The sequence below is a fragment of the Diplotaxodon limnothrissa genome, linkage group LG15, assembly GCF_057381915.1.
Source record: "Diplotaxodon limnothrissa isolate DT_005_m linkage group LG15, D_limnothrissa_male_GT1.1, whole genome shotgun sequence".
Lineage (NCBI taxonomy): Eukaryota > Metazoa > Chordata > Actinopteri > Cichliformes > Cichlidae > Diplotaxodon > Diplotaxodon limnothrissa.
The window spans coordinates 34,159,084-34,172,751 of record NC_140610.1 but is presented as its reverse complement, the minus strand read 5'-3'; the positions used below and the strand labels follow the sequence as shown (position 1 = coordinate 34,172,751).

The window sequence follows — 13,668 nt, the reverse complement described above, 5'->3', positions numbered from 1 at the left end:
CATAGTTTTGCTAAATAAAAGGATCTGGCTTGCATCAGTCACATGATCACATTTAACCAATGATCGCCCTCGACGGCAGAACGCGCTGGTTACGAGCCGGGAACGAGCTCACAAAGAGCACGCGCATTTGTTGCGGTCCGGAGCTGTAGGAGAAACACAAGTTAACTCAGAGACACAGACTGATGCGACAAACCCAGTAAGTAGGTGTACAGCGCACACTGTAGTGTGTAGCACACAGGAGTATTAGCTTATTACATACACGTTGGTAAGCTGTCTTGTTGCAACTGACGAACTGAAACAAACGAGCGTGCTGTGTGTGCAACAGCGTGACAAACATTACCTGTCCTTTTATTAACTGCACAAGTAGTGCTGGTCATAGCTGCTGGCTACCTGTGTAAGGCTGTCATGGGTCTGTAGCTCTGTCACCGTTTTAGGGAACATATTTAGTTTTAAAGTAAGTTTCTGGGCATTTCCTGCCTTTCTGGAGGGGTTATATTTCACTAAAAAACGATCTAATATGCATGTCCACATAATAATTATTATAATTATAATATATTAAAAAACACACGCTGTATTTTAAAGAACATACATTAAGAAGCAGATTATATTAGATTTATATTTTAAATAAGACAAAAGTTGGATTTTACAGCAGTAAAATGATTGTATCTCTACAGTTTAAAAATGTAATAAGCTTTGCCCTGCACAGAGTGGATAGTGAAACAAATGGAATCATCATAAATACATTATTTCATATTTATTACTTCCCCCTCCTCATTGCTTTATTATTGTAGCTCTAGTAATAAATAATAATGTAAGGATGCCCATAGTATATACAGTATTCTGAAGAAGGTCTAAAATGTCACTGTGTGTGCATGTGTGTGTTTTATTTAGCTGGATTTAAAAAAATATTACTCATGATATAACATTGTGCAGACATGGCTGGTAAGGACATGAGGAGGAAACAGTAGGAGCTGTATGAGGCTACTAAAGGCAGGGCTATAACATTTTGCTGTCATCATTTTATTATAGATTAAGTGCAAGAGTTGTTAGGTGTGGATAATTAGATTATAGTTTATTGCAATAGCAAGTTGTGCCTTGTTCTCAGATAGACAGCAAGTGGAGAGTGATATATGAAATGATGGGAAGGAAGGAAGAAGAGAAGCAAAGAGTGATTCACAGGCAGAGCCGAGTTTATGTCACAGTTTTTCGTTGCCTTATGGTTCCAAGCGCTGTCACCAATCTTTGCATTTTGTTATTATCTCATGAAACTTGTTTAATCAGCTACCATCTCTCCTGTGGACTTTTTAATGTCTACAGTCTCAGATCAACACAGCCCTGCCCTTCCCATATTAGATTCTTGATGAATGTGTGTTGTTGTTATTCAGCATGGTTCAATGTGCCCCTTTTTAACTTTGAGCACCCGCCCCTTTAAACCTCTCTGCACGTCCCTGATAGAGACAGGTTTTAAAAACTAGAAATGAAAACATGTGAGTCCTGTCTTTAAATAAAAATATATAATTCCCTATATTCCTATCTATTCTTGACATTGAAGCTTTACTCTTCTTGATATTGTGACAAAATACTCTTGGGTTAACCACGAGCTTTCTAAAAACTTGCATATAACAATTGTGCACCATTCATTCCTCATCTTTGCTGCCCATCATTACAACTTTGCTAATGATGGGCAGCAGGTTAGTGTCATGATGTCACCTCAGACATAGTTAAAAGCCCTGTTAACGTAGCTGCTTCTCGCCGGGTGCGGTGGCGCGTGCCTGTAATCCAAGCTACCGGGAGGCTGAGGTTGGAGGATCGTTTGAGCTCACGAGCTCTGAGCTGCAGCAGGCTATGTCAATTAACACAAAATAATTATCCTCATTCAAAAGTCATGTAAGAACCTCATTGGCTTACGGAATGTTGATGTTATTTAAAAAATTCATACAAAAACATGACCTCATTCTAGAATGTCATGTGACAACCTCATTGGCTTATGGAATTGTGATGTCACAGGCTTCTGAATCCATAAATAGGGGTGAGGAGGTACAACTTTCAGTCCGTTATTTGCAGCACTTATGTTAGCAGCATTCAAACGTTCACCAGTAAAGCATTTTCAAACATCTGGATACTTTTCGTACTCACGGTATACAGACTCCAACATGTCTCAGAAAGAGCAAGAAAGACAAGAAGCTGACCCCAGCTCTATTCCATGGTATGAGTCCCTAGACCCTTACATCAGCTCTCTTCCTTGGGATGAACAGGTGGAATTAGAGGAAAAGCGATTGGAAGAAATGGAGAAGGAAAATCTCATGAACAGAGAAAAGATTAAGATCCTGACAGAAGAAAATGAGAGAAAGAGCGCTGAATTAGAAAAATTATCCTACCAGCTTCAGGAAAGGGAAGGTATTATTGAGGAGAAACAATGGGCTCTCCAAGATAAGAAGAATCACGAGCTCCAAGAAAAGCTTGATGAAGCTCTAGAAAAAATTAAAGATCTGCTCCAAAATGAGAAAAAAGAGAGCATTAAAGGGGATAAAATGCTCAAGAAGAATCGGGAGCTCCAAGAAAAGCTTGATGGAGCTCTGGAAAAAAATAAAGATCTGCTCCAAAAGGAGAAAAAAGAGAGCATAAAACAGGAAAACATGGTCAAGAAGAATCAGGAGCTCCAAGAGAAGCTTGACGAAGCTCTGGAAAAACTGAAGGAAATCCACCAAGAAGAGAAGCAACAGTCCACACAGCAGAGAGACATGCAGAGCAAACTCCAAGCCATGGAGGAAAAATACAAAGCGCTGCAGGTGAAACATGACAAAACTCTGCACAAAAGTCAACAGTTGCTTCAAGACAAGAAGCAAATGGAAATGAAACAGAAGGAAATTGACTCCAAGCTTGACGAGATGGAGGAAAAACACAGATCGCTCCAAATCAAGCTTGAGAAAACAGTGCACAGAAATAAAGAGTTCATTCAAGAGAGAGAGCAACAAGAAATGCTGGAGAAAGAAACAGACTCCCAGCTTGAAGTCTTGGAGGAAAAACTGAAAATGCTGCAACTAACTCTTGAGGAAACACTGCTCAAAAATAAAGAGCTGCTTCAAGAAAAAGACCAACAGAAAATACATCAGGAAGAAATGGATTGCAAGCTGAGGAACATCGAGAAACAAAATGAAGGCTTGCAAGTGATGCTTGATGAAGCTCTGGAGAGAAATAAAGAGTTTCTGCACGAGAAAGACCAACAGAAAATAAAAAAGGAAGAAATGGATTGCAAGCTGAGGCACATCAAGAAACAGAATGAAGGCTTGCAAGTGATGCTTGATGAAGCTCTGGAGAGAAATAAAGAGTTTCTTCACAAGATAGACCAACAGAAAATAAAAAAGGAAGAAATGGATTGCAAGCTGAGGAACATTGAGAAACAAAATGAAGGCTTGCGAGTAATGCTTGATGAAGCTCTGGAGAGAAATAAGGAGAACCTCCAAGAAAAGAAACAAGAGCCCGTAGAGCAGAGAGACCTGCAGAGCAAACTCCAAGCCATGGAGGAAAAATACAAAGCGCTGCAGGTGAAACATGACAAAACTCTGCACAAAAGTCAACAGTTGCTTCAAGACAAGAAGAAACTGGAAATGAAACAGAAAGAAATGGACTCCAAGCTTGACGAGATGGAGGAAAAACACAGATCGCTCCAAATCAGGCTTGATAAAAAAGTGCACGGAAATAAAGAGCTTCTTCAAGAAAAAGACCAACAGAAAATACAACAGGAAGAAGAAAAACTTCATCTCCAGAGGAAAAATCAAGCACTCCAAGAATTGTATAACGAAACAAAGTACAAATCAACTGTACTGGAAGAAGAAAAGAAAAAGCTGGAAAAACAATGCTCAGCGATGCAGAGTAGCATCAATGAGATGCTGAGAAAAAATACCGAACTTGAGGAACTTTCTAAGACCTTGAAGTACAAAAACACTGAAATCCAGGCGCAAAAGCAAGAACAACAGAAAACACATAAAGACCTGCAGTGTAGACTTCAAGAAATCCAGAAGAGAAACCAGCAGCTGGAAGACATGCACACAGATGTGCACAAGGCAAAGCGAATAGAGGAGGCAATAGTTAAAGAACTGAAAGACAAGCTTAAAGAAAAACAAGAACAATTAGAAGACATGGTGAAAAGATGCAACAAACTTGAGAAAGAAAACGCAGAAACAATCGATGAGCTGAAAACCCTCATCATTGAGAAAAAAGTGCTGGTGGAAGAGTATCTGAAAAAGAAGAAAAAACGCTTCCACTGGTTCTGGAGGAGGGGCACTGCTGCTTCTCACCTGATGTAACCTCGTCTTCCTCCACCTCTATTCCATCTTCATTTCCCCCCTTCCCCTCCCTCCTTTTTCTTTTTTCACCCTCACCCCCCGACCAGTCCCGGCAGTTGACTGCCCCCTCCTGAGCCTGGTTCTGCCATAGGTTTCTCCTTTAGGTGTCTTTCACTTTAAAAGGAGTTTTTCCTATCCACTGTCGCCTGCTGCTTGCTCAGAGGGGATTGTTGGGGTTTTCTCTCATCTCTCTCTTTCATTCTTTCTATCCTTTCCCCCCCTTCTGCCTTTTCCTTTACCCAATAAACACAATTGCCCACATTTTACATTTGTTTGAAAAATGTCTTCATTCAACAATAATTCATCTTAGGTATAAAAACAAGAAATAGGTAATAGCTGCATGTGTGTTTGTGTGTGTGCATAATATACATACTTGTTTCCCAGAAAGATTTAATACTAGATGGATAGAGACCAGGGACGTGCAGAGGGTGGGCTAGAGGGGCTTGAGCACCCGCCCCTTTCCTGATGAGTGCCCAAAGTGCCCTTTTGTTGAGGCAACTTTTAAATTTTATTTATTTATTTATTTATTTTATGTGTGTGTGCGTGCGGAGTCCTGTCTGTGCCCCTCAACAATAATATTTAACTATTAATCATAGTTTTGCTAAATAAAAGGATCTGGCTTGCATCAGTCACATGATCACATTTAACCAATGATCGCCCTCGACGGCAGAACGCGCTGGTTACGAGCCGGGAACGAGCTCACAAAGAGCACGCGCATTTGTTGCGGTCCGGAGCTGTAGGAGAAACACAAGTTAACTCAGAGACACAGACTGATGCGACAAACCCAGTAAGTAGGTGTACAGCGCACACTGTAGTGTGTAGCACACAGGAGTATTAGCTTATTACATACACGTTGGTAAGCTGTCTTGTTGCAACTGACGAACTGAAACAAACGAGCGTGCTGTGTGTGCAACAGCGTGACAAACATTACCTGTCCTTTTATTAACTGCACAAGTAGTGCTGGTCATAGCTGCTGGCTACCTGTGTAAGGCTGTCATGGGTCTGTAGCTCTGTCACCGTTTTAGGGAACATATTTAGTTTTAAAGTAAGTTTCTGGGCATTTCCTGCCTTTCTGGAGGGGTTATATTTCACTAAAAAACGATCTAATATGCATGTCCACATAATAATTATTATAATTATAATATATTAAAAAACACACGCTGTATTTTAAAGAACATACATTAAGAAGCAGATTATATTAGATTTATATTTTAAATAAGACAAAAGTTGGATTTTACAGCAGTAAAATGATTGTATCTCTACAGTTTAAAAATGTAATAAGCTTTGCCCTGCACAGAGTGGATAGTGAAACAAATGGAATCATCATAAATACATTATTTCATATTTATTACTTCCCCCTCCTCATTGCTTTATTATTGTAGCTCTAGTAATAAATAATAATGTAAGGATGCCCATAGTATATACAGTATTCTGAAGAAGGTCTAAAATGTCACTGTGTGTGCATGTGTGTGTTTTATTTAGCTGGATTTAAAAAAATATTACTCATGATATAACATTGTGCAGACATGGCTGGTAAGGACATGAGGAGGAAACAGTAGGAGCTGTATGAGGCTACTAAAGGCAGGGCTATAACATTTTGCTGTCATCATTTTATTATAGATTAAGTGCAAGAGTTGTTAGGTGTGGATAATTAGATTATAGTTTATTGCAATAGCAAGTTGTGCCTTGTTCTCAGATAGACAGCAAGTGGAGAGTGATATATGAAATGATGGGAAGGAAGGAAGAAGAGAAGCAAAGAGTGATTCACAGGCAGAGCCGAGTTTATGTCACAGTTTTTCGTTGCCTTATGGTTCCAAGCGCTGTCACCAATCTTTGCATTTTGTTATTATCTCATGAAACTTGTTTAATCAGCTACCATCTCTCCTGTGGACTTTTTAATGTCTACAGTCTCAGATCAACACAGCCCTGCCCTTCCCATATTAGATTCTTGATGAATGTGTGTTGTTGTTATTCAGCATGGTTCAATGTGCCCCTTTTTAACTTTGAGCACCCGCCCCTTTAAACCTCTCTGCACGTCCCTGTCTGAGAACATCACCAAAGATTTTCCTGGCGCTTTGTGTGACTGTAGATTAAGGAGAAAATCATTTGTGAATCTTTACACTGCAGAAATGCACGTCACTTCTTCCTTGATGGCCTGCTGAACTCTGCGTTTGCCACAGAGTTATGTTTAATTATGATCCACTAACCTGGATTTACTACTTGTAAGCATGTTGGCAGTCTAATAAAAGTGTTTTGGAGTACTGAAATATGTCTTATCAAAATGGTAAAATACAGATATTAAATATTGTGTGCTTAATTTGCAGTTAGTTTCAAAAATCGTCTCGCCCATCTTTTCTTAAAATAAGAGGTGCTCTATAAAAATGACATTAAATTCTGTAAACGTGCTCTATTTGCAATTATTTATCATTACTGTTGTCCAAGTGGTCTCATTTCAAAGTTGAAAGCGAGCATCGGAACGGGCAAGAAAGGCGACTTTTAATTGACTTTGAATGTGTTGTGGTTACTGATATCAGATGGGCTGGGTTGAGAAACTGGCTTAGAATTCCTCTTGCCTTCAGCATGGCCACGCCCCTCTGACTTCTGCAATCAACAAGGCATTTTTACCCAGGGAAATGTTTATTTCGCTTTTCAGTTTGGACTGTTCTCTGTAAATTCCTGAGAAAATTTGAGAAGATCAGGAGTGTCTGAAAAACGTAAAACAGCCCATCTGTCACCAACAGCAATGCTGCCTTCAAAGTCACTTAAATCACCCTTCTTTTTTTTTTTCTGGCATGTGATTGGCTGATTAGATATTTGCATTCACAAGCAGCTGAATAGGTTAGTGCAGGGGTCAGCAACCTGCGGCTCTTTAGTCCTTTTAGTGCGGCTCTGCGTGGTTTGGGAAAATAAATTATTTTTTTAAGTAATTAGCTGAAGTGTATTTTATTTGTGTTAGTTCTTTTTTAACTTGTAGTTCTAAATTGGAAGATTACTGTGATATTGAAATGAAATATAAATATAAAATTATATTCTATTAGTTTTTGAACGCTCAAAATAAGCGTCACACTTGCGGAAGCCGATATACCCGCCGAAACGCCGTGCATTTATCGAGACTTTCAACCCCAGGTAGGCTAATTATCAATCTTCGGATCCACATTATGTCAGCAGCTCCACCGTGAACTATGTTAAAAACAAACACCGCTCACGCCTCACAGATGACAGCTTACAGTCCTGCGTAAAGATGAAAGTGACTTCATACAGCTCCAATTTGCAGACGCTGTGCGCAGAGATTCAGGAGCAGAAGTCCCATTGTAAACATATCACGGCAGACCCAACGATGTTTCCATGAACACGCTTTACAGCTTCTCTTTATTGACCACTTTTCACACACGGTTGCTGTATGCATACAGCCGGTGTTAAAGCTCACAGCCCGACACATACCAACACAACAGCATAGAGAGCACAGACGTTAAGGCGCCGAGGCGTGATCGCGGGTGCCGCTCAGGTGCGTCCGCCTCCCCTGCAGCGGCGCTGCAGACCACGCCCCGCCACACACATTAACCAGGTAAAATACATATTGTCAGGGTTCCTGGGTCGGTGACCCAGTGTTTTCAGTTTTGTTCATGTTCATATATATATATAGCATATAGTAAACAATGAATCTGTAAACGACAGCTGTTGACATTTTTAAAAAATGAATGAAAAAGCATATTTAAATAATCAACATACATGATTTAAATATAAACACACACGTGACAAGAGACAGAACGTGTAGAAGATATATGCAGAAAGAGCTTTCAGTGGTCAGCTGATAACATGATATCTAAAAAATACATAGCTCATTTTCCTGTCTGTTAGTTGGACATGCTAACCTGTTAACAAGCTCCTATATTCACCCATACAGTTTGTAGATCATTTTGCTAAAATAGGTAAAATCTCCACTCTTTCAGGGCACTAATAGGCTAAAGGCATATTACAAAAGGTCATTCATGTATTCACAGATTCTCTGTAGTTATTCTGCTGCTCATTCACCTGTAAAAACCACACCAATCATTATTTCAACAGCCTTTTTATTTTGGAACAAAAGCATTTGACGATATGACTTACAGGACGTTACCAAATTCATGAAGCTATATTTGTGAGTTTATTTATCAATATCAGTTTAATGTAAACAGACTGATGTAGTAATAGACAGTAAAATGTTGGTGCGTGTGTAATATATGAGCGTTTATGTTTCTCTACATGGGTAAAAGTACTCCATGTCGCCCTCTGGTGGTAGCAACCAACTATGAAAAGAATGGATGTTGGATCTTAACTAAATGATAAAAAGTTTTATTACTTTGTATTACTTTCTTTAGTTTGGTAAAATTTACAGTTTTAATCCCGTAAGAAAATAAATCACTATCATAGAGAGGGATATTAGTAATTCGTTTGTTAATAACACTTTGTTTGTGTTTGCTAATGTTTCGACAGGAAAATGGTTTTCTACAAAGTTGTTTCATGTACAGAGTAACACACACACACACACACACACACACACACACACACACACACACACACACACACACACACACACACACACACACGTATGACTTTGCCGGTTTCAGCTGAAACAATTTCAGTGTTTCAAACCATGTTCCAGGATTTTTCCTTCACCATTTATGAGGTTTCAAGAAGAAGATAAACGACAGATATGAATGTTTGAAAAAGTTATAGATGAAAAGATGAAAAATACTCAAAGGATAAATTCAATTGGTTTATTGTTTTATGAATAAGTTGAAAAAGAAAAAGTTAAACAAGTAAATAATGAAACAAGGTAAAATGAAGTAAGAACAAAACGTCAACAAGTAAATAATGAAACAAGGTAAAATGAAGTAAGAACAAAACGTTAACAAGTAAATAATGAAACAAGGTAAAATGAAGTAAGAACAAAACGTTAACAAGTAAATAATGAAACAAGGTAAAATGAAGCAAGCACAAAAAGTTAAGTAAATAATGAAACAAGGTAAAATGAAGTAAGAACAAAACGTCAACAAGTAAATAATGAAACAAGGTAAAATGAAGTAAGAACAAAACGTTAACAAGTAAATAATGAAACAAGGTAAAATGAAGTAAGAACAAAACGTTAACAAGTAAATAATGAAACAAGGTAAAATGAAGCAAGCACAAAAAGTTAAGTAAATAATGAAACAAGGTAGAGGAGAGAAAACCCCAACAATCCCCTCTGAGCACGCACTAGGCGACAGTGGGGAGGAAAAACTGCCTTTAAACGGGCAGAAACCTCCGGCAGAACCAGGCTCAGGAGGGGACAGTCAACTGCCGGGACTGGTTGGGGAGGTGAACAGAGGTGGAGCAAGACGAGGCTACACCTGCTGAGGAAGCAGTAGAGTTCCTCCTCCAGGGCCAGCGGAAGCGTTTGTTCTTCTTTTTCATGCAGTTTTCTACAAGAGCTTTTTTTTCCAGGATGAGGGTTCTCAACTCATCGATGGTTTCTTTGTTTTGTTTCTCAAGCTTCTTGCACGTTTTCTCCACCTCTTCCAACGTTGCTTGTTTTTCTTCAAGCTTTTCCCTGAGCTCTTTGGATGTTTCCTCCTGCATTATCTTGTCCTTGTGCATGTCTGCGTTTCTTTGTTGTACTTCTTTGTACATGTCTTGTAGCTCCTCATTTCTTTTGTGGATATCTTGGAGCGTACGCTGCAGGTCGTCATGTATGTTGTCTTGTTCTTGCTTTTGCGCCTGCATTTCAGTGTGTTTGCGCTTCAAGTTGTTGTATTCCAACAATATCCCCTTAGTGAGCTCGGAGTTGTTTCTCGCCATTTGCTCCATCCTTTTCTGCATGTGCGAGCATTGTTTGTCCAGTTTTTCTTTTTCCCCTTCTAGTTGCTTTTTCTCGTGAAGAAGGTCTTTATTTTGGCGCAGAGTATCATCCACCTTCTCTTTCAGCATTCTGTATTTTTCCTCCGTGACTTTGAGTTTGTGCTCCATGTCTCTTTGCTTTTTCTCCTGTTCTTCCTTCTGTTGGAGGATTTCTTCATTTTTTTTCACAGCTTCATCGAAGTTTGTTTGGAGCAGCCGATTCATTTGGTCCATATATTGGAGATCCCATTCTGTCTTCTCAACAGTAGCTTTGCTGTCTTTAAGCTGGTTGGACATCTCCTTTAGTTCCACGCTCTTTTGCTTGTTTTCCTTAATTAGGAAGACAATCTGCTCTCGGGCTTGTCCAAACTTGATTCCCCAACCCTCATTAATAATATTTATGTCGGGCTGGCGTTTTTGTCTTTCTTCCAGGTTCTTATTTTGCGCTTCCATCTGTCTACACTTCTCCTCCAGTTGAAGTTTCTCTTCTTCAATCTGTTGAATTTTATTCTGGAGATGGTAGTTTTCCTTCTTACTGTCATGTAATGCCCTTTGGACGGCTAAGAGGTCATTTGGGGAAATTGGCCGGCCACGACAGGAAGGAGAAGCGGCGTAATCTTTTTGCCTTGGTTGGTGTCTTGTTGGATACATGTTGAAGGTTGTACACGACAACTCTGAAAAGGTTTCCAAAAGTTTCTGTGGTGAACGTGTGAAGGCTGCAAACACAAATGCTGCGAAGACACGAACTAAAAAACTGCTGTGTGTCACCCCTGTTTAAGGAAAAACTTCAAAGGATCGTGTAGTGACATCATAACTCCGTGAGCCAATGAGATTGTCATGTGACATTTTGGAATGGGGATATTTTTTTTTAAACCGTTTTCAAATTTAACTTAATATTTGACTGTTTCTTAACTGACCTGTTTAGCTGATTAAGAAATGAATTGAAACGAGCATCACTAACGTTATATAACAGACAACAGAAAAAAAACAGGTTTTTTTCTAAGTAATAGAGGTATAATACATTTTTTTTTAAAAAATTTTAAATTATCCTACTTTTTATAAGAGGGAACATTATTTAAAGAATATGTATTTAATTGGAAAACTCTCTATTCGTCTAAAGGCTATAACAAGAAAGGTGAGCTTCCTGCTCAAAAATGAAATGACCAAAATAAATGGAGCATTTCTCTGCAATTACAAACTCTGTGTAAACAATCTTGGTTTCAAAATAAGGCTAATGCTGGTGAGATGTCATCACAGGTGTAAATATTACTGCAGATGTTACTATGTCAAAGTTTCACAACTGTCTTATGTTTATTTATGTAGGCAAGACCTACTTTTCACTTTTTTGCTTTGCTATATGTTCTTGAGTGTATTAGTTTGCCAGCAGCACGAACATGTACTAGTGTCAATAATAATAGTACAGTGGATTAGAAAACCTGCTCACAAGTTGAATAAACACCCAGGATTGTTTCATCATTTTCATTCAAAACCAATATTTGAGTCAAAATGAGAAAGTTGTTTGTGCTGTCTGATGAAGAAGAAGCAAAATAAAGTGCAGTTTTGATGTAGATGATGTTGTATACAAACTAGAAGAGGAAGATAGTAGGATCTCTGTATCATGCTTTGTCACTTTGTACCATGTAATTCTTTCTATTTCCACCAGGGGGTGTTTTCAGAGGTGGTAGGTGGTAAAAGAAGAGGTCAGCAGGAAGATGGCGAAGAGCGACCAAAGACCAAGAAAAAGAGGCAGTCAGGCAAAGATGAAGAGTATTATATCCCTTACAGACCTAAAGACTTTGACTCTGAGAGAGGGTGAGGCATTAAACTGTTGCATCTGTTTCTTTAAAAAATGTGAATGGCTTTGTGTTTTATGCTGTTTTGTCCTGTGTTATGCGTCGACAGGTTGAGTCTCGGTGGAGAGGGCAGTGCTTTTGAACAGCAGGCCTCTTCAGCTGTCCTTGATCTCATGGGAGATGAAGGCGATCGCCTTAACCAGCAGAAGAAAATGATGAAATGGTACAAATTTCCCTATGTTTGACTCAGTATCCACCAAATGGTCATTTCAAACTATAATTTAAAGTCTTTTTTCCCCCTTCTTTTTTTAGGGACCGTAAGAGGAAGCGTTTTGTGAGAGAAACGGGAAAAGAAGACCAGAAGAAGAAGATCAAAACAGACAGCGGTCAGGTTATCAGTAACAAGAAGAACAGGAAGAACTTGTATCCTTCCAACAAAAAGCTTCTCTGTGTGCTGCTCTCAATGACCCTCTTCTCTACTCCTATGACAATATTAAGCTGTACTGTGAAGATGTTGTATCACTTGACAACATGTCAGTTATGAGGAGTGAAGGAAAAAATACAAGATTGATGATACAGGATCTGGATCAGATGGAGAAACAGGCGGAGGAGGCAGGAAGCCAGCAAGAGGTAGGAAGGCATCAAAATGAATAGCACAAACATGTTAAATATAGACCATCAGCCACCATGTTTTAACTCAACTCTAAAGGTAAATACTTCAAGTCCCTCTTCCAGCCTTGCGAGCTATAACCTCCAACCTCTTTGTTGTGTCGTGCCTCTCCCAGGTCGTGGCCGTGGCCGACGAGGTCCAAACGTACAGAGCTCCGGTGACCACAAAGCACGCTCGGAGCTGAAAACAAAGGATCAGATCATGAAGCAGCGCAAGAAAAAGCAGAAGCACCAGTTCCTGCAGGGCGGGGGGATGAGGAAGCTCCGCTCCAAGAACAAAAAGTGGCTCGGAGAAGTTAAAAAGTCAGGTTTTGGAAGGGGTGGCCATAAGAAAGGCAAGCTGAGGAAGAAACTGGGAGGAGGACAGAGGGTTGATGGTGTGGAGGACATCACGAGGAACTGGGTGATAAGCGTCAGAATCATCTGAGAACATCACCAAAGATTTTCCTGGTGCTTTGTGTGACTGTAGATTAAGGAGAAAATCATTTGTGAATCTTTACACTGCAGAAATGCACGTCACTTCTTCCTTGATGGCCTGCTGAACTCTGCGTTTGCCACAGAGTTATGTTTAATTATGATCCACTAACCTGGATTTACTACTTGTAAGCATGTTGGCAGTCTAATAAAAGTGTTTTGGAGTACTGAAATATGTCTTATCAAAATGGTAAAATACAGATATTAAATATTGTGTGCTTAATTTGCAGTTAGTTTCAAAAATCGTCTCGCCCATCTTTTCTTAAAATAAGAGGTGCTCTATAAAAATGACATTAAATTCTGTAAACGTGCTCTATTTGCAATTATTTATCATTACTGTTGTCCAAGTGGTCTCATTTCAAAGTTGAAAGTGAGCATCGGAACGGGCAAGAAAGGCGACTTTTAATTGACTTTGAATGTGTTGTGGTTACTGATATCAGATGGGCTGGGTTGAGAAACTGGCTTAGAATTCCTCTTGCCTTCAGCATGGCCACGCCCCTCTGACTTCTGCAATCAACAAGGCATTTTTA

General features: G+C 39.4%; 2 protein-coding genes across 2 annotated transcripts; both read left to right on the top strand.

Moving 5' to 3' along the window:
* Positions 1-1,897: 1,897 nt before the first annotated feature.
* Positions 1,898-4,598, top strand: LOC146617813 (uncharacterized). Its single transcript, XM_085372357.1, has one exon. It carries the CDS (start codon positions 2,070-2,072, stop codon positions 4,305-4,307), a length of 2,238 nt encoding a protein of 745 aa, XP_085228483.1. The 5' UTR covers positions 1,898-2,069; the 3' UTR covers positions 4,308-4,598.
* Positions 4,599-11,286: 6,688 nt separating this feature from the next.
* Positions 11,287-13,091, top strand: LOC146617812 (ATP-dependent RNA helicase DDX54-like). The gene is made up of 5 exons (XM_085373529.1): positions 11,287-11,337; positions 11,866-12,014; positions 12,105-12,218; positions 12,308-12,528; positions 12,781-13,091. Exons 1-5 carry the CDS (start codon positions 11,287-11,289, stop codon positions 13,089-13,091), a joined length of 846 nt encoding a protein of 281 aa, XP_085229655.1.
* The last annotated feature ends 577 nt before the right edge of the window (positions 13,092-13,668 follow it).

What these genes read in the sequence shown, in the direction of transcription:
- LOC146617813 (XM_085372357.1), top strand. Translation starts at nt 2,070, where the DNA reads ATGTTAGCAGCATTCAAACGTTCACCAGTAAAGCATTTTCAAACATCT.
- LOC146617812 (XM_085373529.1), top strand. Translation starts at nt 11,287, where the DNA reads ATGTATTTAATTGGAAAACTCTCTATTCGTCTAAAGGCTATAACAAGA. An exon ending in TAAAGGCTATAACAAGAAAG is followed by an intron (nt 11,338 to 11,865) that starts GTGAGCTTCCTG and finishes TATTTCCACCAG; the next exon opens with GGGGTGTTTTCAGAGGTGGT. An exon ending in GTTGTATCACTTGACAACAT is followed by an intron (nt 12,529 to 12,780) that starts GTCAGTTATGAG and finishes TGCCTCTCCCAG; the next exon opens with GTCGTGGCCGTGGCCGACGA.